Source organism: Cardiocondyla obscurior, linkage group LG05 (assembly GCF_019399895.1).
Source record: "Cardiocondyla obscurior isolate alpha-2009 linkage group LG05, Cobs3.1, whole genome shotgun sequence".
NCBI lineage: Eukaryota > Metazoa > Arthropoda > Insecta > Hymenoptera > Formicidae > Cardiocondyla > Cardiocondyla obscurior.
Window position 1 is genome coordinate 9422591 of NC_091868.1, and position 21421 is coordinate 9444011.

The 21421-nt window shown below is 35.4% G+C and overlaps 6 protein-coding genes across 15 annotated transcripts in view; 3 read left to right on the forward strand and 3 right to left on the reverse strand.

Moving 5' to 3' along the window:
- The window catches only part of LOC139102730 (CCR4-NOT transcription complex subunit 6-like), a 318650-nt gene extending 314882 nt beyond the window's left edge, over window positions 1–3768 (reverse strand). For 2 of the 3 annotated variants that reach the window (XM_070656849.1, XM_070656847.1), the window contains exons 1-3: window positions 3636–3767; window positions 2591–2909; window positions 2298–2479 (exon numbers count right to left, since the gene is read on the reverse strand). In XM_070656849.1, coding sequence (XP_070512950.1) covers window positions 2298–2479; window positions 2591–2898 — 490 coding nt within the window. In that variant the 5' untranslated portion in view covers window positions 2899–2909; window positions 3636–3767. Of the gene's footprint in view, window positions 1–2297; window positions 2480–2590; window positions 2910–3635 lie in introns of all 3 variants that reach the window. The other variant, XM_070656848.1, reaches the window with a different exon arrangement.
- A 129-nt stretch (window positions 3769–3897) lies between these two features.
- LOC139102719 (uncharacterized) lies at window positions 3898–8272 on the forward strand. Of its 4 annotated transcripts, none has more exons than XM_070656826.1 (5): window positions 3898–4142; window positions 4216–4262; window positions 4399–4590; window positions 4717–5898; window positions 5974–8272. In XM_070656826.1, the coding sequence occupies exons 1-5, from the start codon at window positions 3991–3993 to the stop codon at window positions 7956–7958; spliced, it is 3558 nt and encodes a 1185-aa protein (XP_070512927.1). In that variant the 5' UTR covers window positions 3898–3990; the 3' UTR covers window positions 7959–8272. The 4 variants fall into 4 exon arrangements, with proteins under 4 accessions (XP_070512927.1, XP_070512928.1, XP_070512926.1 ...); XM_070656827.1 differs by having other exon boundaries at window positions 4717–5564; window positions 5670–8272; XM_070656825.1 differs by having other exon boundaries at window positions 4717–8272.
- Snrnp-u1-c (small ribonucleoprotein particle U1 subunit C) lies at window positions 7316–9794 on the reverse strand. The gene is made up of 2 exons (XM_070656855.1): window positions 8991–9794; window positions 7316–7374 (listed from the first exon to the last, which is right to left on the reverse strand). Exons 1-2 carry the CDS (start codon window positions 9489–9491, stop codon window positions 7369–7371), a joined length of 507 nt encoding a protein of 168 aa, XP_070512956.1. The 5' UTR covers window positions 9492–9794; the 3' UTR covers window positions 7316–7368.
- Window positions 9795–9894: 100 nt separating this feature from the next.
- Sec23 (transport protein Sec23) lies at window positions 9895–14577 on the forward strand. Of its 2 annotated transcripts, XM_070656832.1 has the most exons (12): window positions 9895–10063; window positions 10177–10459; window positions 10687–10773; window positions 10960–11206; window positions 11287–11536; window positions 11615–12265; window positions 12338–12491; window positions 12601–12752; window positions 12868–13042; window positions 13180–13401; window positions 13681–13701; window positions 14106–14577. In XM_070656832.1, the coding sequence occupies exons 2-12, from the start codon at window positions 10181–10183 to the stop codon at window positions 14193–14195; spliced, it is 2328 nt and encodes a 775-aa protein (XP_070512933.1). In that variant the 5' UTR covers window positions 9895–10063; window positions 10177–10180; the 3' UTR covers window positions 14196–14577. The 2 variants fall into 2 exon arrangements, with proteins under 2 accessions (XP_070512933.1, XP_070512934.1); XM_070656833.1 differs by lacking the exon at window positions 13681–13701.
- Window positions 14578–14779: 202 nt separating this feature from the next.
- Window positions 14780–19959, forward strand: Upf2 (UPF2 regulator of nonsense mediated mRNA decay). 2 transcript variants are annotated; one of them, XM_070656829.1, is made up of 2 exons: window positions 14780–15015; window positions 15223–19959. In XM_070656829.1, the coding sequence occupies exons 1-2, from the start codon at window positions 14901–14903 to the stop codon at window positions 18708–18710; spliced, it is 3603 nt and encodes a 1200-aa protein (XP_070512930.1). In that variant the 5' UTR covers window positions 14780–14900; the 3' UTR covers window positions 18711–19959. The 2 variants fall into 2 exon arrangements, with proteins under 2 accessions (XP_070512930.1, XP_070512931.1); XM_070656830.1 differs by having other exon boundaries at window positions 14910–15037.
- On the reverse strand, window positions 19459–21294 carry Icln (chloride nucleotide-sensitive channel icln). 3 transcript variants are annotated; one of them, XM_070656852.1, is made up of 6 exons: window positions 21151–21294; window positions 20611–20737; window positions 20380–20525; window positions 20131–20304; window positions 19968–20063; window positions 19459–19773 (listed from the first exon to the last, which is right to left on the reverse strand). In XM_070656852.1, the coding sequence occupies exons 2-6, from the start codon at window positions 20727–20729 to the stop codon at window positions 19682–19684; spliced, it is 627 nt and encodes a 208-aa protein (XP_070512953.1). In that variant the 5' UTR covers window positions 20730–20737; window positions 21151–21294; the 3' UTR covers window positions 19459–19681. The 3 variants fall into 3 exon arrangements, with proteins under 3 accessions (XP_070512953.1, XP_070512952.1, XP_070512954.1); XM_070656851.1 differs by having other exon boundaries at window positions 20611–20750; window positions 21151–21290; XM_070656853.1 differs by lacking the exon at window positions 21151–21294 and adding an exon at window positions 20837–20940.
- Window positions 21295–21421: the final 127 nt, after the last annotated feature.

Consider the following 21421-nt stretch of genomic DNA (forward strand, 5'->3'; position numbering starts at 1 on the left):
GAATGAATCATACGCGAAGCGGTTTACTTTCTCCCCTCGGTTTCGTCCTCAATTATCCCGGAGCGGGTCTCTATGTAATTACACGGGTGAGATAGCTCGGTGGGCCACGGGCAGTGAAGTGAATCGCGAGAGCGGAGGGGGGCGGGGGGGAGGAGTAACAATTTTCTTTTTCGAGGGACCCCTTTCACTCAGCCCGCAGGCGTGAGACCCGGTTTCCTTTCAATCCGAACAAGCAACATTATTTTATACGAATGTTATCGAACTAACTACGACCTCTGATACGTATAACAAACTAATCAGTTGCCACCACGAATTTTTACAAAATTAAATAAAATATTTTTAATAATAAAAATAGAATATTAACCGGAGCCTTACTTAAGATAAATTAATCGTGCCTGCAAGACTGTTAATAACTCTCTTTTCGATTTATAATATTTAAATGTTTTTTTATTAATTGGCGTTTGAAAATACAAGTAGAAACATGTCCGGAGAAACCGTGCGCGCAAAGGTACAGGACCTCGGGTGCGAGCAACTGGTCTCCAATATTTCGTAATCCTACGAACGTAAATCGCGAGACACAACAAAGTGGAGGAGACACCTGTAGGCGACGTGCAAGTGACACGAGCACAATGGGCACACTTAGGCCAATTATGGTGCAATCGTAGTCACGTTACTTCTGAGAAGTCGTGACAACGATGCCGCCGAGAGATCCCTTCGTTGATACAATGTGCATAAATTTGTTTCCAGGACTCCAGGTTCCCACCCCACCCGACGGGCTTTGCCAAATATGTTTATATAAATCATCGTGCATGCACTTTCGCACCCTCGTATGCGGCCGATCTCGCGGAAAGCAGCCCAACAATGCGCGCAAATTCCGCCGTGCACCACCCGCCCCGCGTGTTCGTTCCAAGGCAAACAAATTTGCATATAACCTTATAGAAAATATACGCTACCAACCGTTGGAGGAAAGAACCGGCATTTTTACGAGGGTCGTTGCGATCTGGCTATTAAATGCCATATCATTAATATTAAACGCTCTTAGCTCAAGTCCGTAATTAAACCGCCGAATTATGCGAATTACGCTATACGCGCGTACCATAAAAATTTACGAGATGTTTAATTATGAACGCGCAATTCGTTTGTCGCGAGGCAGCGATGACGAAATACAAATATGCTTTTCGCGTGATTTAAAGTAAAAGGGCGATTCCCTATTATGCGAGAAAATCCTGCGGAAGAACGGAGGGAATGACAAGCAGGAATATCCCGATCCCGCGAAGAAGGGACGAGAGAGCCGCGAAGGAGAAATGACTGGCAACGACGTACGATGGGGTTGCGGTATCGGACAGTAAAAGTCCTCAAGAACAATGGATAACAATGAATAAACAGAATGGAAACTGCCGAGACCTTTCAGGCGATCGGATAACCGGCAAAAATTCGCGCAACACAATGGATAGGATCACGCCCTCCGATGAGAGTCCTTTCTTCCCTTTTCTTCCCTTCCCTTCCTTCACCCCCTTGACCATCACTCTCTTTTTCTTTCTCTAACCGCGATTCTTTCGTTACAAACGTTCGTTTTCCGCGGAGCATAAACCCAAGCCGAGGATCGTTCACCCACCCGTGCAAAGTTTAAATATAGATTAACGCACGTTCATCCGATGATTAAATTTCTTTGCGAAAGACAATTTGATTGTCAAAGAAGCATTCTTTTTACTTGAAAACTCAACGGATTTACGCAAACGTTTCTTTTATAATTAATTTACGAAATAGTATACGTAAAAAATAGACGAAAAGATTGTTACCTCTAAAAATTTTGTCAATTCCTTTAAACCAATTTGCGTTGCAATTAGAAATGATCGTGCTTTTAACCTCTTCCCCTCACTTTCTTGCGCGTTTAAACCTAAACGAGACACGTAGTGTCATCTGTCATGAGCGACGTTAAATTGTGTCGCTCTTTATATCAACAATTTTAGCATAAACATTATTGTAAATAGGAAAATTTTATTTTTATGTAAAATTATTACAAGCGCTAATTCACGTCGTTCTAATTTAAAAAAAACATTTCTCTTATCTTCTCAATTTATAAAGGATGAACAAACACATAGATTTAATTCTGATCATAGAAAATATTTTTTCCTAAATTATTCAACTTCTAATTATTTAAACACACCGTTATCTCGCCATTACCTATAATTCTTATTGCCAGACAGACGCATATCGTACTTCCGTAAACCACTTCAGTAAAACAATAGAAAATATGCAAATAAAAGATAAATATAAAATAAAATATTTTCCCTTACCTTGTAAGTTGTCCAGCATGTATGACAGCAGCTTGTTCGTCCCTGCAGGCTCTCCATTCCCATATAATGCCATCACGTCCTTGCTGAGTGGATTTCCCTGAAGTCCGAGCACTTGTAACTGGAACAACTTTCCTAGTTCGTACGGTAACACACGAAGGTAGTTTTGGTTCAATAACAACTCCCTAGAATAAAAAAATTAAACAAAATTTATATAAAACAGCAATTTACAGAATGTGTTATAAAAGAAAATTTTTTTCCTCCATTTCTTTATACTTTTGTCTCTTCTGACGTACCTGAGATAGATGAGCTCCCCCAGTTCAGCAGGTAGACTGCGTAATTTGTTGCTACTGAGATCTAGAATACGCAGGTTGACGAGACGACCAATTTCAGAGGGCACCCTCTGTAAACTATTGTCGTTCAGATATAAAGCTGTCAAGTGAATCATTTGCCACAAATTCGGGCTCAAATTCCTTATACTGCCTGTTATCTCCAACTCCGACCAATGAGATTTCTTCCCTGATTGATAGTCCTCAGGGCACATGAGTGTATATATACGACGTGGGTTGGAGTTTTCATATTTGTCCTTGTGATTGCGGGACATGATATAATATTCTGCAAAAGCATAAAAGATTCTCTTATTAGAGTCACAATACTATGTTTATAATCACAAATATTTTACAATATATATGACTTAATAGTACTGATCAGATATTAATATGTACAAAACTATATTATTATCAAGAAATTAAAAATAAGATGTACATATCTATATAACGTAATAAAATTAATATACATCATATATTTAATAGAAATTAGACAAAAGTTCTCGAGATTGTTTTTCATTGATACAAATACAAAGTTTGTAAGTTTGTAAGTACCTTAGTCTAATAGGGAAAAAAATTTAAGTATGCCAGACTCTATAATTAGACAAGGAAGAAACTTTTCATAACTATAGGCAAATCGCAAAGTTAAGGCGTAAAAAAATTAGTCACAAGAGAAGAATATTCATCCATTCCATAAAAGACCTCGGGTCAGATACAAACCCATAACCTATCAGAACGAAATAAAGTTTTCGCCGGCCAGACCGGCCGGATAGGGCATAAACTCGTCAATCTCGACGCAAAAATACGATGCCAAACCGCCGAGAAACGCGATTAAACCACGAATTTTGTCAAACGGTCGCGAATTTTTTCAGCGTCGATCGCTGCTTCTGTCCGTGAAAGCTCGTACGGTCGCGAACAGCGAAAATGGGCCGACGCGTTCGCTCGATTTTCACCCCGAGGATGCAGCGGCGGTCGCGAAAAATGTCGTCTCAAACGCGCGACAATCGTTACGTACCTTCATCTACTCCTTCAGCACAAACAAGACGCACGGGGAGTTGTTACCGAATGAAAATTTCCGCGTAAACAAAACTACCTCAGCAAACACGAATCCTCCATTTATTAACTACACCGATCGTGCGCCAAACGAAGCAGCTCGATTGGCTGAAATTTCTCGCAGCAGTCGACGCGATGTCGCGCCGACTCCGACCGTGCCTTACGACTTACGACTACCGAGAGCCGAGAGCTCAGGCGTTCATAAAAGCGCGTTTACACTACGTTAGAAGAGCATAAAATATGTTGACGCGTCAGTTTTGTACGTACAGTCTTGCGTCTGATTGGCGTATACTCGATGAGCGTTAGCGCGAAACTGGATGCGCACTCACATTCCTACACTTTCTGATCAGAGTGCCTTGATCAGTTATCTCTACTCGGAATTCGGATTTCTCTCAACTCTCGAGTCTAAATGCAGCCATTGTGCTTGGGCTTTTATATTGGTTCAACACGTGCGCAATTCTTTTATGGAGTACGTCTTTATTTTTGTCGTAAACTTATTGTTAGATTTTTATATTAGATATAATTGTTTCGATAAATTCCAGAATCTCCAGGATCAAAGAAACTGTTATGTCAGATGTATATGAGTCAGGTATCATTAAGAGAAAAATTTTATCCCAAATGATGATTAAATGATTAATTAAAATGAATACTTGTACCATTTGACAAAAATTATTATATCTTTTGCAGCAAATGCAAATATTAATTAGTATCATTGCATCTTATAGATTATTTCAATATGAACAAAACTGATTTTGATGATAATGAGCTGGAGGCACAATTGTATGAAGATATATATTATTCAAATATGGAAAGCGAATCAAAAACTATAGATGCTTCAAAGACATTTCCACTTAGTACTAGGTCAAATGTGGAAACAGAAATATTGGAGCATGAACCTAATGAGCAGTCTGCCAAAGGTAAACTGAGTAAAACTAAAAGTTACTTTAAATATTAATAAAATCTAATTATTATATTCTCTAAAAGAGATTTACAAAATTATTAATTTGTAATAATGTTTATATTATATGCATGCTTTTCAACAGATTTTTCTCAAGTCAGCACATTAGCTGGTAAAAAAATTACTTCCATAGCACATGAATGTAATAATGAAGGTTTAGAAGATTCTTCTGTGACACAAGGAAATACAGATACAGATAATTTGTCTGAGCAACCTCCTGAGCAATCTTCTAAGCATCCAATAAACGAACATGAAAAATATATGGACAAAAACCATCCTGACACAGTGTATTCAAAATACAATGTTGTTTCAAAATACATAAAAGAACAACATCTTTCAGTCAAAGAAACTGATAAAGATGATAACGATTCCGATTCTGAAGAATCTATATTGGAGGTACCTGTTCCACCAAAACCAAAACCACCTCTCATAGATTTACCAGATTCTGATGAAGAAGCCAATTTGAGCACAGATAAGAATTATGTATTTCCAGAAAAGTGTAAAACTACTAGTTTAGAAAAACAAAATTCAGTAATAACTCGAGGTAGAACTCGTGATTTTGAAATTGCAAAAACATCAAGCAGTCATCAGAATATATCTTCTAAAAATAAAAATACTAATAAATCATATAGCAACGATACAATAAATCGTAATACAAGTAATCAAATCTATTCAGAAGAAATGGGTGGAGATATTGTTTTAAATTGTTATACAATTCAAAAAGGTGCTAAAAATATAAATGAAATTAAACAATTGTCGAAAAGTGCCCAAGTAAATCAAGAAAATAAATCGTTTGAAAATGCAAATCGAAAAAGTCGAAAAAGACAACATAACGAGGTTGATAACTATTTTCAAGAGAAACGTCAATGTACGTCAATATCAATTCGACAGACTAGTCGAGATGATATGCCACAGAGCAGTAATAACGAAGAGGTAAGAAATGCATCAAACAATTATTTCAATTCAATGTCGGAAGAAATGAGAAATTATTACAACTTAAATCGAGACCAAGAGACTTTTGACGTGGCAAAGTTGCAGCAAGAGATGTCGAAGGATCCGAAAATGTGGGCGATTCTAGATGAAGACATAATGCCGTGCCCCTCTAACAAACAAAGTAGCAGATTTTGGAATGTCAGATGTACTAATTGTCGTCAGAACGGCCATCAGCGCTACGATTGTTCGTTACCACGTCGCATATCGTGCTACATGTGTGGTATAAAAGGCCACACAGAGTCTGATTGCCCACGGAAGATGTGTCTGACATGCGGTAAGCGGCAGAACACATTTCGTAATACGTGTGAATATTGTCGTATTTTGTACTGTACTATGTGTAATTCAACAGGACACAAGCTAGATCAATGTCCTGATCTTTGGCGACGATACCATCAATCAACTGACATGAATAGTACGCCACAGAATCCAGGAAACGTAATGAAGCCATCAAGATTGCTATATTGCTGTAATTGTACCAAACGTGGCCATGAATCTTCTACCTGCAGGGAATATCGATGGTCTCAGCATTTTCTTACTCCAGCTTGTGTCACAAATTATACAGATGGGCCTACGTATACACCACATGAAAGTTCCTTCACTTCCGATCCCGATATCGAATGCATATCGTTTAATATCATAGAAAACAAAACATTGATTCCACAAAATACGACTGTACGGCATACAGTGACAGAAAATGTGAAACCTGCTAATGCAGAGACGTTGTCAAATGCCAATTTTAATGTTCCATCAACTGCACAAGAAACTGTGCGTAATTCGCAAATGAAAGGAACTCTAAAACCTTCCAGCATAATATGGCCTACAATAAAACTAAACTGTAAGCAAACTAAAATTAACGAAGTAACATTTTCAAACATTGCATACTCTTGTGGTAAATTTCACTATAAAAATGATAAAAATGCACGAATGATTGTGACAAATCTATCAATGATTTATAAAGATAAAAAGAAAATGCTAAATAATTTAACAAACTACAACAAAGTTCAGCCAGTTTTTCTTTATACATTATATAACAAAAAAATTGAGTTTGAAGTGAAGATAGGCTTTACTCAACGTCGAGCTCTTACGTTACAATTATTAGCAATGAAAGAATATATAGAATACTTGTATGATTTGTTGGAATACTGGTTTGACCTTCCAGAAGATGAAAAATATTATGGAATAAATGTAGATCTACCTCTAAATCCTGTAAAGATGTTCAATATCTTGAGTACGAGAGTACCGCAACTCGAAAAAGGGCAATTTACATCTTATGCTAAACTTATGGAAGGAACAGAAAATCCGCGATGGATTTATAATTTCATAAACAGTAATAAAGCTAAGTTAAACGAAAGTAATAAAAAAAATAAAACTTTATGGAAGCAATTGTGGCGTATGCAAGTTAAGCTTCTCATAATTGTCAATACAGAACCCAAGCCAAATAGTATCATGCAAACATTTCGAGATGTACTGACAAGATTTGAATCGCAACGACATTGCATGGGCTCGGAACTTGACACTGCCACTTACCTTAGACTTATTCTACTTTACAATCACTTATTCGTACCTCATACGTCAAAAGACACATACGATCTATTACATCGCATTGAAATTGAAGAAAATAGAAATAAAAATAAAAATACATCGCTGCCGCTGCCGCAACATTTGGAGGTAATAAATCATGAACAAAGAAATCTCGTGTACGATATGTATTCTCCATCAACATCATCTTGTACCTCGCAGAATGTCATACCTGGAAATTTTTCCACTATTAACAAACAGAATAACAAAATTGACGCACAAAATACGAATAATATCTCGCTTGAGACGAGCAAAACAACGGATGGTGAAATAAAAGTAACAAATTTTCCTATGCAAAATTCACCGAATATTACGCCATTAAATATCGAGTCCACGTCTTCAAAGTCGGAAACTTCTAAAAGCAATGAAAGTCAATTGTTAACAAACAAAGTAAAAATTACATCCAAGATATGCGAAAATAATTCAAAGACTAAAGTAAGTAACGTGGTACGCAAAGTGCCATTTGCTCAATTGTCAAAAAAAATGCAAAGGAAAAAATTAACAAAAATAGGTCAAATGTCATTTGAAATTAAAGCAAACAAAGAAGAGTTATATGAAGTAGCAGGAGAGCTTGTAAAAATGGCCCGGGTTTTCTTTAACCGACGACATATGATGAAAGCAGCAGACGAAATGCAAAGTCAGATTGATCGTAAAGTGATTAAGCCGAAACATCTTAAGACTTTGTATTCATTGATTAAATTCGAAACTCGCGTTCATACGTTTTGCAAAAATTTAACAAACATTTGTACAAAATAATTACGCTAATTTAGTGATACGATAGTATAACAGAGTGATGTTTATCTGCATATACATATAAGATCGTTTGGTAAAGATTCTGTATATTTTAACAGAAAAATGTTTAAACTAAACGATTCGAGACGAGTGTAAAAGTATATTTGATAAAAGAGAAAATATATAATACAACTTCCTTGTTCAATTAATCATTTCATGATTATAATAAAAACATTTCGAAATATTATGTTTCACATTACATATATTACTGATTGTAAAAGCTTTTGTTTTTTTAACTTTGTAATTTTGAAAAAATTATTAAAGAATTTTGTTCAGCATTTTCTTTATATACCTTTAAATCTATTAATTACAACGAAAACTGTCTTAAAGTATATTTATTTTATAACATTCTTTTGCCACATTCAAATAATTCATTTCAAGTATGAATAAAGATGATATTTTGTACTTTCTAAAAATTGTATATCACTAATCAAGATAATCAAATCTGTGTTGTATATAAAATATTATTATTCTATTATTCACGCTAGAAAACTTAGACTTTAAATCATGTATAATACTTTGAAAAATTTACTTTTTAAATTATTTGTCTTATGACGCGATGCCAGGTGACTGTAACAATTATGAATCGAGTTTAAAAAAAAAAAAAAAAAAAAAAAAAAGAGGGATTCATAAATTACTTAGAATTTACATCTTAAATAATAGTGTTCCACTTTGCAATGTTTTACAGTTTTGATGAATTTTTAAATATACAACGTATACAATTCCTCGAACTGAGAACATTTTAGTAATTACAATAGCAGTATTCATTTTGCGTTTAATCCCATCTAGGTTATGTTCCGAAACGTCCTCTGCGAGGAACAGCGAGAAAAATTTTACTCAATGTCCACATTACGAAACCGTTATCGAAAACGGTTTCAGAAACGGATATCGAGTAAAATTTTTCTTGCAAAGAACGTTTTGGAACGTTGCCCTAGAGTAGATAAAAGATAAATATTCTTATTCTAATTGTTATTTCTTCAGTGGCGGTGGGCCTACCATTGGAGGTGGAGGTCCATTCATCGGTGGTCTCATGTGTCCCATAGGACCTATAGGACCCATCATAGGACCCATTGGTCCCATCGGTCCCATCATAGGTGGTCTCATACCCATCATAGGGGGTGGCATCGGTCCATGTGGTCCCATCATCATCGGGCCTCCTGGCCCCATTGGTCCAGCTGGGTGCATACCCGGTGGTGGCATCATTCCTGGAGGCCCTTGAGGTGGTACTGCAGATCTTGATCCAAGGTTGGAACCGAGATTTGGTGGCGGTGGTATTGCCGCGCCCTTGTTGGCCGCAAAAGGATTAGAGGCAATTTTCCCAGCTTTAAAAGCAGCCGTTGTTGCATCAATAAGATGCTGGGCTTGTTCCTCCATCCATTTTTGATAGAAATACTTTACGTTATCCTTGTGCTTGCGACCCTGGCAATGGGTCTTTCGTACGCTCGGTGAATCATGTGTCAGATAAGTATCGCAATAATCGCAATAGTATTTCGGCATTGATTCGGCTTCTTAATAAATTCCACCAAGTCAATATAATTTTCGGAATTTTTTGCACTTTATATTACGGTTACTGAAAGCGGTAACAGGAGCAATCGACGTAAATTTCTAGGTTATATTATATCACGATGTCGGCTAATCGACGCTGTTCGACTGCTTCGTTCGTTCACGTTGTCGACGAAGCCGGAATATAAAAAAAAAAAAAAAAAAATGTTTAGACTAGATGGAACATATTATAGCCGAGTAGTCCTTACAGCTTACCCTTACTGCCATTGTAGACGAGCCTTTACGTTCTTTCCGGCTGCACTGGTTTTGTATTAGTTCTGTCGTGTTCTGTCGGCTTATGAATACCAGCCTTTGATAGAAATAGTTTATGGTACGTATGTTACGTGGAGGTATCTCCACGCATGCGTTTAATTTTGTTAGCAACTGAGGCGAGTGACGTGGCTTGACTGTTTGTGAAATATATGTGAGTTTTATTAAAAATTGTAGGTAATTTTCTCATCATTTTGAAACTATAGCGGCGAACAAAATAGTGTTAATTAAATTACATTCATCGTGCACAAATAATCGTAAGTATTTCCTGCTGGTTAATCTATTATAAGAATTTTGTTCAGACTTCTTTAAATTTGTTTAATTATTTATTATTTTTACTTGTACTAAAAAGTAAATTATTATTTTATAGCATTATGACGACATATGAAGATTTTATTTTACAAAATGAAGATCGAGATGGTGTGCGTCTTACGTGGAATGTATGGCCTTCGTCGCGTATTGACGCGACAAGACTAGTTGTCCCACTGGGTGCTTTATATCAAATAATTAAAGAGCGAGCAGATCTTCCACCAATTCAATATGATCCAGTTTTATGTACAAGGTCTACCTGCAGAGCTATTTTAAATCCATTATGTCAAGTAGATTATCGTGCAAAACTATGGGTCTGCAATTTTTGCTTTCAGAGAAATCCTGTAAGTAACCTTTTTTTTTTAATACAAGTTATGTTATCTTAATTAGATTATTGAATTGTTTAGTTTAATTATGTTAATTATTAAACTGAAATATGCCTTCAGGTAGTTTAATCTAGAAAAAATAGACTTAGTAAAATTTTTCTATATATGCATATAAATGTTTGTGTATGTGTGTGTTCAATACATACATTTTATAATACACTAATATAGTTTAATTTTTTTTTTAGTTTCCACCACAGTATGGTGCAATTTCTGAACAACATCAACCTGCAGAGCTCATTCCTATGTTTTCAACAATTGAATATACAATAATGGTAAGTAATAATTTATACATTTTATTATTGCACTAGACTAAGGTACTAATAGAAAATTTATCATTACATTATAACACATCAGGAACATAGAAAACTTTACACTTTTGTTTTGCAAATGCAAAAAATAAAATAATGGATATGTGTAAATTAATATTGTTAATAAATATGTATTTATAATACTTTTAGCGTGCTCAATGTTTACCACCTATATTTCTACTTGTTGTGGATACTTGTCTGGATGATGAAGAATTAGGAGCACTTAAAGATTCATTACAAATGTCATTATCTTTACTGCCACCTAATACTCTTATTGGTCTTATCACATTTGGTAGAATGGTACAAGTTCATGAATTAGGATGTGATGGTTGTAGTAAAAGTTATGTATTCCGTGGCACAAAAGATCTTCAACCAAAACAAGTTCAAGATATGTTAGGTAATAATTACATTTTTAGTTAATTATCATTAATTATTAATATATCAGTATGTAATATTTTTTATTTTGTTTTTATTAAGGTATTGGTAGACCAATTCCAGGACAAAATCCAAATCAATTGAAAGGACCTGCTGTACAGCCATTACCACCTGCTAATCGTTTTTTACAACCAGTACATAAATGTGACATGAGTTTAACAGATCTTTTGGGAGAATTACAACGTGATCCTTGGCCTGTTGGACCAGGAAAACGTTCTTTACGATCTACAGGTGTAGCACTTGCAGTTGCCACAGGTCTTTTAGAAGCTAGTTATGCAAATACTGGAGCTAGGTATTTATATATTGTAATATATATTGCCTATAATTAATTAAAAATAATTTGCACAATACTATAAAAATTATATTTAAGGATTATGTTATTCGTGGGTGGACCATGTTCTCAAGGACCTGGGCAAGTAGTAACTGATGATTTACGACAACCAATTAGATCACATCACGATATTCAAAAGGATAACGCTAAGCATATGAAAAAAGCAACTAAGCATTATGATGCACTTGCATCACGCGCAGCAACTAATGGTCATATAATAGATATTTATTCTTGTGCTCTTGACCAAACTGGTTTATTAGAAATGCGTCAATGTTGTAATTCTACCGGCGGTCATATGGTGATGGGAGATTCATTCAATTCATCTTTATTCAAACAAACTTTTCAACGAGTATTTGTTAGAGATGCCAGGGGTGACTTAAAAATGGCGTTTAATGCTACTTTAGAAATAAAAACGTCTCGGGAAATTAAAGTTTCTGGAGCAATTGGACCTTGCGTGTCATTAGGAGTGAAAGGCTCTAGTGTTGGAGAACAAGAAGTAGGTTTAGGTGGTACTTGTCAATGGAAATTTTGTTCATTGACACCATCTACAACAACAGCATTATTTTTTGAAGTTGTTAATCAACATACAGCTCCGATTCCGCAAGGTGGAAGAGGCTGTATTCAATTTATTACTCAATATCAACATAGCAGTGGACAAAGAAGAATTAGAGTTACTACTATTGCACGAAAGTAAATATTATATATATACATATATGTATAACAATTGAATTTTGACATTTCTTAAAAAAATTTTAATTATAGTTGGGCAGATGCATCATCATCACTTCATCATATAAGCGCTGGATTTGACCAAGAAGCAGCAGCTGTTTTGATGTCACGTTTGGCTGTATTCAGAGCGGAAAGTGATGATGGTCCGGATGTTTTAAGATGGGTTGATCGTATGCTAATTAGACTTGTTAGTAATTTATTTCAGTAAAATTGTTTAAAATTATATAATGTATTATATTTGAATGATAATTTTACATTTATACATCTTTTTAAGATCTACAATTTTATTTTTACAGTGTCAAAAGTTTGGAGAATATGCAAAAGATGATCCAAATAGTTTTAGATTGGCACAAAACTTTTCTATGTATCCGCAATTTATGTACCATTTGCGTAGATCTCAATTCTTGCAAGTATTTAATAATTCCCCAGATGAAACCAGCTTTTATAGGTAAAATTATTTCTTATTTTGATAAAATGCACATTTTTTTTATTTTAATTTAATATATGTAACATTAACAATTTTGTCGGTAAGCTTAAATACACGCATAAGGAAATTATTTCAGGCACATGCTTATGCGTGAAAATGTAGCAGATTCTTTAGTTATGGTGCAACCAGTTTTATACAGTTATGGATTTGATGGTCCACCAGAGGCTGTATTGTTAGACACTTCATCTATTCGGCATGATAGAATTCTGTTGATGGATACGTTTTTCCAAATACTTATATTTCATGGAGAGGTAAATATAATAAATTACTAAATTAATTCTTAATAGTTTGAAATAAAGTTATATATGTAAAAAATTAATGTACGCCCCGCAGCAAACGCTTTATCTATCTTTCAGTGTACTTTGTATTATTTAATTCACGTTTTTAGACTATTGCACAGTGGCGGCAGTTGAAATATCAAGATTTACCAGACTACGAAAATTTCCGGCAATTATTAGCAGCACCTGTTGATGATGCTGCTGAAACATTAGCTGTTAGATTTCCTGCGCCTCGATACATTGATACTGAACAGGGTGGCTCTCAAGCTAGATTTTTATTAAGCAAAGTCAATCCAAGTCAGACACACAATAATATGTATGCTTATGGTGCGGTAAGTATTCACGTATATTTAATATTTTTACTATATTTAAAATAATAAAGACGAACATTTATATGTACTTTTATATGCTTTTAATTAAAAAAAATATTTATGTACATGTAATTTGAAATATGTATAATTTTATTACAAAAATTTTTATTTTAAATTACGTAAAGAATCTAGTAAATTATAATAATATATTAGAAGAATATAATCCATGAATAATTATATAAAAGTTACATAGCATGTGTAACTAATATTGTTTTTTATGTTACCGTGATCCTGAACTAGGGGATGCCAATACCTAATGGGGTGTGTTATTTTATTTATTAATTTTTTCTATTTGTTTAACCTCTGGTAATTGGATTTTTAAGATTAACAGTATTAATATTTAGGGAAAAAAATCATTTTTTGTAATTATATGTTAAATATATTTTATAATTTTATTATTAATATTAATACTGTATTAAACATTTTTTTTTAACATAAAAACTATTTAATTTTACGAATTTTGTAATTGTATATAATATTGTAATTTATATTTTTATTTATATATGCAGGTACCTGAAACTTTATTGTACAAACTATTCAGAATACATATCTAGAATAGTATATATTTTTATATCAAAATATTAAGTTTCGATAATTTTAAAGTAAAAATTTTGTAACTAATTTTTATTATTTAATAAGTAACTATATTTATTTGTTTTATTTAGGAAAGTGGAGCTCCAGTTCTAACGGATGACGTCAGTTTACAAGTATTTATGGAACATTTGAAGAAATTAGCTGTATCATCCACAGCATAAATTAATATACTATACTAATATTAATATTAAATAAATATATATACATTTATACATACATATATACAGGGTATCTCACTCCACATAACGAAGCTCTTACAGGTAGGTAGGTCTTTAAAAGACTTGTAAAAAAATCCTATACCATTTTATAAAATTGTATAGGACTTTTCTACTTGTCTCTGAAAGATCTACCTATCCCAAAAAAAATTATTATTTGGTGTGGGACACTCTGTATACGTGATCTATAAAAAATAAATGTTATAATAATTTTTCATTTATTGTATAGACAATTTATATTTAGAAAAAAAAAGGAATACATTAATATGTTATAATAATTATACAGAAAAATTAAGTAAAAGAATAAAAATTGAATATGTAAATACAATTTATATAAATTAATATAATAATAATTAATATTTCCACAATGTACAATTTAAGGATGTTGCCTAATCGTATATTTTTTAGATGATAACTTAGAAGATGTATTCGTGAAGACGCTATTCGTGTAATTAATTTTATATGCACTTGTTATAATTTATTTATTATTAACAGTACAGTGAGAAGAAAGACAAGATGCTAATATTTAATTAAAAAAAATATATTACTCTTGTCAAAGCAAGTGCGCGTTTGCGCAAAAGCGGCAACGAGAAAAAAAGATTATTTTTTTATGACTTGCGGTTGCAGTCCGAATCGAACACTGAACGGCAGATGGAGTATGGATGCATTGTCGTCTGCCATAATATAACCTCAGCAAGTTTCTGGACGAGACACATTCAACAGGAAACAAGCGAAATAATTTCGTCGAATAATTTCTTCGCCCAAGGTATCCAATTATAGTTTATAAGGTAAAATTATATCTGTTTGGTAACGATAACCTCCCGTCCTCTTAATCCCGACATTATTTTGAAACACGACCGTTCCGATGCCACGATACGTAAGTTACTTCGTGAATTTAATCGCGCTTTAGTTTCGAGACGTTTTACCTTTCGAGGAATGCCGAAAGAGATACGAAATCATTTTCGTGTTACAGAATATTCCACAATGTCCGAGAACGCGAATGAATCGGCAGCGGCTGAAAAAGAGACTGCCGCTGAAGAGCAGCCGAATGCCGTCTCGGAGGAGGACCGGCAGTTCTTGACAGAATACGTGCGCGAAACCGAACAAAGACTCGCGACGAAAGAAGAGATTCGCGCGGCTAATCTGAATCCCACACGACCCCCGGATGCATCGTTCAGCAAGCTCGACTCTAGCCTCAAAAGAAATACTACGTTTGTCAAGAAGCTGAAGAATTTTAGCATGGCACAGCTCGACACGGTTTTGAAAGATATGACAAATTTAAATCTTACCAAATACGTGAGCGAAGTTGCGACCGCTTTGGTAGATGCCAAAATAAAGATGACTGATGTTGCGCCCGCTATTAGGGTGTGCAGTTTTCTCCATCAAACGTACGCCGAGTTTTCTACACATTTCTTTGAAAATTGGCAGAGGATATTGTCGTTGAAGATCGGCGATAAGATCACAAATCCCAGCAAACTAAGAGTAGATCTGCGTTTCTATGCTGAATTGGTGAACGCTGGAATATTTACACACAAGCAAGGCTTACCACTACTTGGCTCAGTATTGACTGTATTAATTAATATGGACAAGGAAGAACACAATAACGCCAGCATAATATTAAGTTTCTGCCGACACTGCGGCGAAGACTATGCCGGTCTTGTACCTAAAAAAGTGCGAGAGTTATCTGAGAAATTAAACGTATCGATACCAAAAAGTAAATTGTTATCACCGGACAAACAGCAAAATGTAAGGCTGCTATTGCGCGAATATTATAATTCCCTGTGCAAACATATGCTAAAGGAGCACAAAGAATTGCAAGCGTTCGAAAAACAGAATCGCAAAATACTACAAACTAGAGGGGAATTAAGTTCGGAACGAAAGGAGAAGCTGGAAGCTTTGCAAGTTTCTTACGAGCGTTTATTAACCAGCGTGCAGAGTTTTTCCGACACGTTAGATGAATCGATGCCTGAACTGCCGGTGGACAACGAAATAAAGGCAGAAACGGAGGAAACACTGAAAATGATTAACGAAGGAGAAGATAGCACTATGCTAGAAGACATGTGGGGTGACGAAGAGACGAGACGTTTTTACGAAGTGTTACCAGATCTGACTGTCTTTCTACCAGGCTCTTATTTGAAAGATACCCCGAAGGATACCCCGAAAACGGAAACAGCAATAACGGAAGACGCTCTTGACGAGGAAATTGTTTTTGACGAGTTGGAAGAGAGTGAAAAAATTGAGGAACCACCCGAAGTGGAAGTAGAAGAGCCTCAGGTATCAAATACAAGTAACAAAATATTGCTGGATGCTTTTCTGACACATTTGCCAAATTGCGTAAATCGCGAAATGATTGACAATGCCGCGGTAAATTTCTTGATGAATCTTAACACAAAGCATAATAAAAAGAAGCTCGTAAAAGCTCTTTTTGGCGTTTCTAGAATTCGTCAGGATCTACTGCCGTTTTACTCTCGCTTAGCAGCTATTCTTTATCCAGTAATGCCCGAGATCGGCAATGATCTGTGCCAGATGTTGAAGCAAGACTTTAAATATCATGTATGTAAAAAAGATCAGATTAACATTGAATCAAAAATTAAGGTGGTCCGCTATATCGGCGAACTCGTCAAATTTAAACTCTACTCCAAAATAGAGGCATTGTATTGTTTAAAAGTTTTATTAAATGACTTCACGCATCATCACATCGAAATGGCCTGCAATTTGTTGGAAATTTGTGGCCGATATCTTTTCTGTTCACCGGATTCTCATCAAAGAACTAAGGTCTATCTGGAACAAATGATGCGTAAAAAAGTAGTTACCGCGCTCGACTCGCGCTACGTAACGATCATCGAGAACGCGTATTATTTTGTAAATCCACCCGAGTCGACTGGCGGCGTCACGAAAAAAGACAGACCCCCTGTGCACGAATTTATCAGGAAACTATTGTATCAAGATCTCTCTAAAACGAATACTGACAAAGTGCTCAAGTGGATGCGTAAACTTGATTGGGAAGACGAGAGCGTATCATCTTATGCCATAAAATGTCTCACTGCCGCCTACAACGTTAAGTATCCTAATATTCGATGCGTAGGAAGTTTATTGGCCGGTTTGGTAGCCCATTATGAAACCATCGGACCCCAGGTAGTAGACGGTGTATTCGAAGATATTCGATTATGCATGGAAATTAATCTACCGAAATTCAATCAACGACGTATCGCCATGGTCAAATATTTAGGCGAGCTGTATAATTATCGAATGGTGGAGAGTGGCGACATTTTTCGTACTTTATATTTACTTATCACTTTCGGCGTTAGCACAGATCATTCCATGCCAAGCGTGCTTGATCCGCCCGATCATCTTTTTCGTATTCGTTTAGTGTGCACATTATTAGAGACTTGCGGTCAGTACTTCAGCGGCGGATCCAGCAAGAAAAAACTCGATTACTTTCTTGTATTTTTCCAGAATTACTTTTGGTTTAAGTACACAGACCCGGTTTGGACGTCCGAAAATCCATTTCCCGTTGGACTAGATTACATGTATCGCGACACATTAACAATGTTACGACCTAAAATGCAATTGTTTCAAAGCTACAAAGAAGCACAATGCGCCGTCGAAGAGTTACGTAATACTCTTTATCCGACCTTAGGTAATCCTACCGTTGATGACACCGCCACAGAAGGCGAAAATGAAATGGGAGTTATTTTGGAAGGCGACGAGGAAGCAGTAATGACTGGAAATGGTAGCGGAGATGCGAAAGGTATAGCCGAGCTGCATTTCGAGGAATCTGAAGATTGCTCAGAGGCACAGTCGGAAGAGGAATGGACAGCCGATGCGGAACGCGATGACGCTATGGGTACTCAGGAGAACACTCAAGGCGACCGATCTCAAAGTCTATCCGCGGATGGTGGCACTGAGGGTGTAATTGTGGACGTAACAGAGGAATTAAACGCAGCTTTGCCAGCCGGACCGCGACGCGTAAGTTGTCCGGAGGACGATGATTTCCTATCGGCGTTAGATAAAATGGTCTCAGATAATATACAAGATCGTATGCGAGATTCGGTAAAGCCACAGCAGGTAGATATCTCCGTGCCACTGCACGTAAAAAGTACGAAGAAGACATACGAGCAGCTGCAGGAGAGGCCGACCGATAATAGCACAGTAGATTTTATATTAATGTTGAGAAAAGGTAATAAGCAACAATATAAGAATCTCGCGGTCCCAGTGTCTTCCGAGCTGGCTATGAATCTTAGAAATCGCGAACAGGAACAGAAAGAGGAGAAAGAACGTGTGAAGAGATTAACTTTAAATATCACTGAAAGACAAGAAGAGGAAGATTACCAAGAGACTATGAATCAAAGCACAAGACCAGTCACCGTAAACTTGAATAGAGAACGACGGCAAAAGTACAATCATCCTAAAGGAGCGCCCGATGCCGATCTCATTTTTGGACCGAAAAAAATTCGATAAATTAAAATTTAAACGACACTTAAAATACGATGGTTGTATCCCATTGGAAAGTTGATAAAACTTTGTGAACTGAAACTTTGCACTTCAAACTCATCAACTATATGTAAGTTTAACTATCGTTAATTTTATCGCTTTTTACTATTCATCTCAAACATTCTTTGAAAACGTACATAATGTATCACATAGATCGGAATTTGGGCGAATGTATTATATGTACAGATGACGCAAGTTAGTGCATTTAAACGAATTGGTTGTAACTATAAATCTTCATACAATAAACCCTCGTTAAAGAACTTACGATAATTTAATATATAATTATTTGTTAAAATATAAAAAAACATTTATATGAATTATTATACTGTCGCGGTGTAATAATACCATATAAACTAATGCACTGCCGATTCTTGATTACACGCAGGGTTTACTGTATCACATAAATGCACTTTTAATGCAAATAGATTTACGTTGATATGTATCATCATATATATATATATTACTTGTGTGTCTCGAATGTTGTTATTAGACATTTTTACAGACTTATAATCAGTTGTTATTTTGACTTTCAACGAAAGCTATGTTGCGTGATAGAATATAAAATCAATTTATATACTTATCCATAATTTTTTAAACATAATTCCATACCTTATATGAAAAATGACATTCTTTTTTTTTTCTCTCTATGAATTATGAACGATAAGTAAGTAAAACTTTCAGGCTGTATCAACATTTCTATTAACAGAACAAAAAATTGTTTTAATTCAATATTGATACAATTATTTATTTTTATCTAAGAAATTATCGCCATGTACAAAATGAATATAAATAAACGTTTTAGGTGCTTTAACGTTTGATACGGTTCCGCAGTAAGTTTTGCAATAACGACATCACATAATATCTATCTAAATACATATATGAAATTGATAAACATGTAAATTAACACTAAATGCATATCTGCACCTAATCACTGCCTTTTACGGATCTTCTTCCGCGTCTTCAAATTGACCCGCTTCGATGTCCATGGCTTCTTCTGCCTCCGTTCCCGTGTGAGTGGTCCCCATTTGTTCTGTTAATAATGAGAAATTAAAAGTATCAGCCAAGACATTAATATCCAATTTACTCATTTATTTAAATTATTTAAATTATTGTTGGCTGAAAATTATATATAGCAAAATAATCTTAATCAAATTAAAATTGCTTAAATAAAAAAAATTATATATAATAACGTAAATAATAAAAATAACAAAATATACGAGTTACCTGTCGGTAAAATACAAGGCGCATCTCCTGCGCCTACTTCCTCGTCATATTCACCTTCATATTCACCTTCCTCTTCGGCGTCTTCGTATATGTCCTCTTTAATTACAGACTTTAATCATCATGGTAATTGAAAATAAAATTGTGATCTTATTTGATTACTTACCATCTGAAAAACTATCCTGTGGGTCAGGATGAAGTGATTGACATACATTCATTGCTTGAAACATGTAATCTAAGTTATTCGGATTATCCGGTGCAAACTGCAATTCCGTCATTGGAGAATCTCCTTCGTCTTCATTTTCTGAACCGTTTTCAGATGATAATGGTAATGGCATATCTAAAAAAAAAATATAAAATTACAAAATTAAGTTATTTTTTTATCAATTAATTACTTCAATTTTAAATGCATTACCTGGTAGATCTACTTTGGCATCGACCATAACGAACAGGCATGGTCTTACATGAACATGCTCATCTCGCGAAATAGCATGTATTGAAATATGGGGATACTCAATTGAAAATCCCTGGTGTGTATCACTATCCACCCAGGAAAGTACACTGTTAATAAAAAAATGCAATTAGGATATATTAAATATTATATTTATAGACTATTAAAAATACAAAATTAAAATAGGTTCCATACCTTTCTGTAACATAGAATGTACCCTTTCCTACTTCTCTATTATTGATATATACTGTAGTATTTGGCTCTTCATGACGTATCCCTTCCTGTGGTGGCAGAAAGCTGCTAAGCACCACCATGTTTTAATCTGAAAACAGACACTAATCAATAAAATTAGTTGATTATGGCATTTATTTTAATTTTGTATTCTAAATTAATGTAACAAATTAAAGTCAAACAAATATACTTTTTTTTTACTCATTGCACTAGGTTAGAAACACTCCGAGAACAGGCCTTTCATTTGATGTTTACAACTGCGAAGAATTACTACTATAAACAAAGAATGACTCAAAGCTAGTTTCGACACTTACATGGAGGTGTCTACATCGGTGCAATATAGTCAATAAAACGGTGTGAATACGTGAATATCGTTAAAGCTCGCAGAAGTAAATGTGCGCGAAAAGCAAGTACAGCTCGAGGAATCTACGGACACGATAAACACCGGTGTGTCGTATCGCGTCTGACGCTTTCTAACCAAAACGATCGTCGATCGGAACTCACCGTTCTTATTCACCCAGAGGCAACGGCCTGCAAGACGAACCGAACACGAACGTTCGGCGTTGAGACAGAATCCCTCGCGGCGACGCACGCGAAAGCTTTATTCCCGATTGATTCGCGCTCGTTGTCGTCGGTCGCACGAACGCGGCTGTCACGGACCGTCTGCTTCAGTCTGCTCCGAAATTGCCTGCGTGCACGACGCGACGTTCAGCGGCATGCGCGCGCGTATGCAATTACGCCGTTCGCCCATCGCTCGCAGTCTGATTTTTCGAGG

Excerpts from the sequence above, each read along its gene's own strand:
- LOC139102719 (XM_070656825.1), top strand. The coding sequence starts at position 3,991 with ATGCGCACTCACATTCCTACACTTTCTGATCAGAGTGCCTTGATCAGT. Across the intron at positions 4,143-4,215 it reads GTGCGCAATTCTTTTATGGA|AATCTCCAGGATCAAAGAAA; the intron begins GTACGTCTTTAT and ends GATAAATTCCAG. Across the intron at positions 4,591-4,716 it reads TAATGAGCAGTCTGCCAAAG|ATTTTTCTCAAGTCAGCACA; the intron begins GTAAACTGAGTA and ends GCTTTTCAACAG.
- Snrnp-u1-c (XM_070656855.1), bottom strand. The coding sequence starts at position 9,491 with ATGCCGAAATACTATTGCGATTATTGCGATACTTATCTGACACATGAT.
- Sec23 (XM_070656832.1), top strand. The coding sequence starts at position 10,181 with ATGACGACATATGAAGATTTTATTTTACAAAATGAAGATCGAGATGGT. Across the intron at positions 11,207-11,286 it reads ACAAGTTCAAGATATGTTAG|GTATTGGTAGACCAATTCCA; the intron begins GTAATAATTACA and ends GTTTTTATTAAG. Across the intron at positions 12,492-12,600 it reads ATCGTATGCTAATTAGACTT|TGTCAAAAGTTTGGAGAATA; the intron begins GTTAGTAATTTA and ends TTATTTTTACAG.
- Upf2 (XM_070656829.1), top strand. The coding sequence starts at position 14,901 with ATGGAGTATGGATGCATTGTCGTCTGCCATAATATAACCTCAGCAAGT. Across the intron at positions 15,016-15,222 it reads GAATAATTTCTTCGCCCAAG|AATATTCCACAATGTCCGAG; the intron begins GTATCCAATTAT and ends TTCGTGTTACAG.
- Icln (XM_070656852.1), bottom strand. The coding sequence starts at position 20,729 with ATGGTGGTGCTTAGCAGCTTTCTGCCACCACAGGAAGGGATACGTCAT. Across the intron at positions 20,305-20,379 it reads TGCCAAAGTAGATCTACCAG|ATATGCCATTACCATTATCA; the intron begins GTAATGCATTTA and ends TTTTTTTTTTAG. Across the intron at positions 19,774-19,967 it reads GCCTTGTATTTTACCGACAG|AACAAATGGGGACCACTCAC; the intron begins GTAACTCGTATA and ends CATTATTAACAG.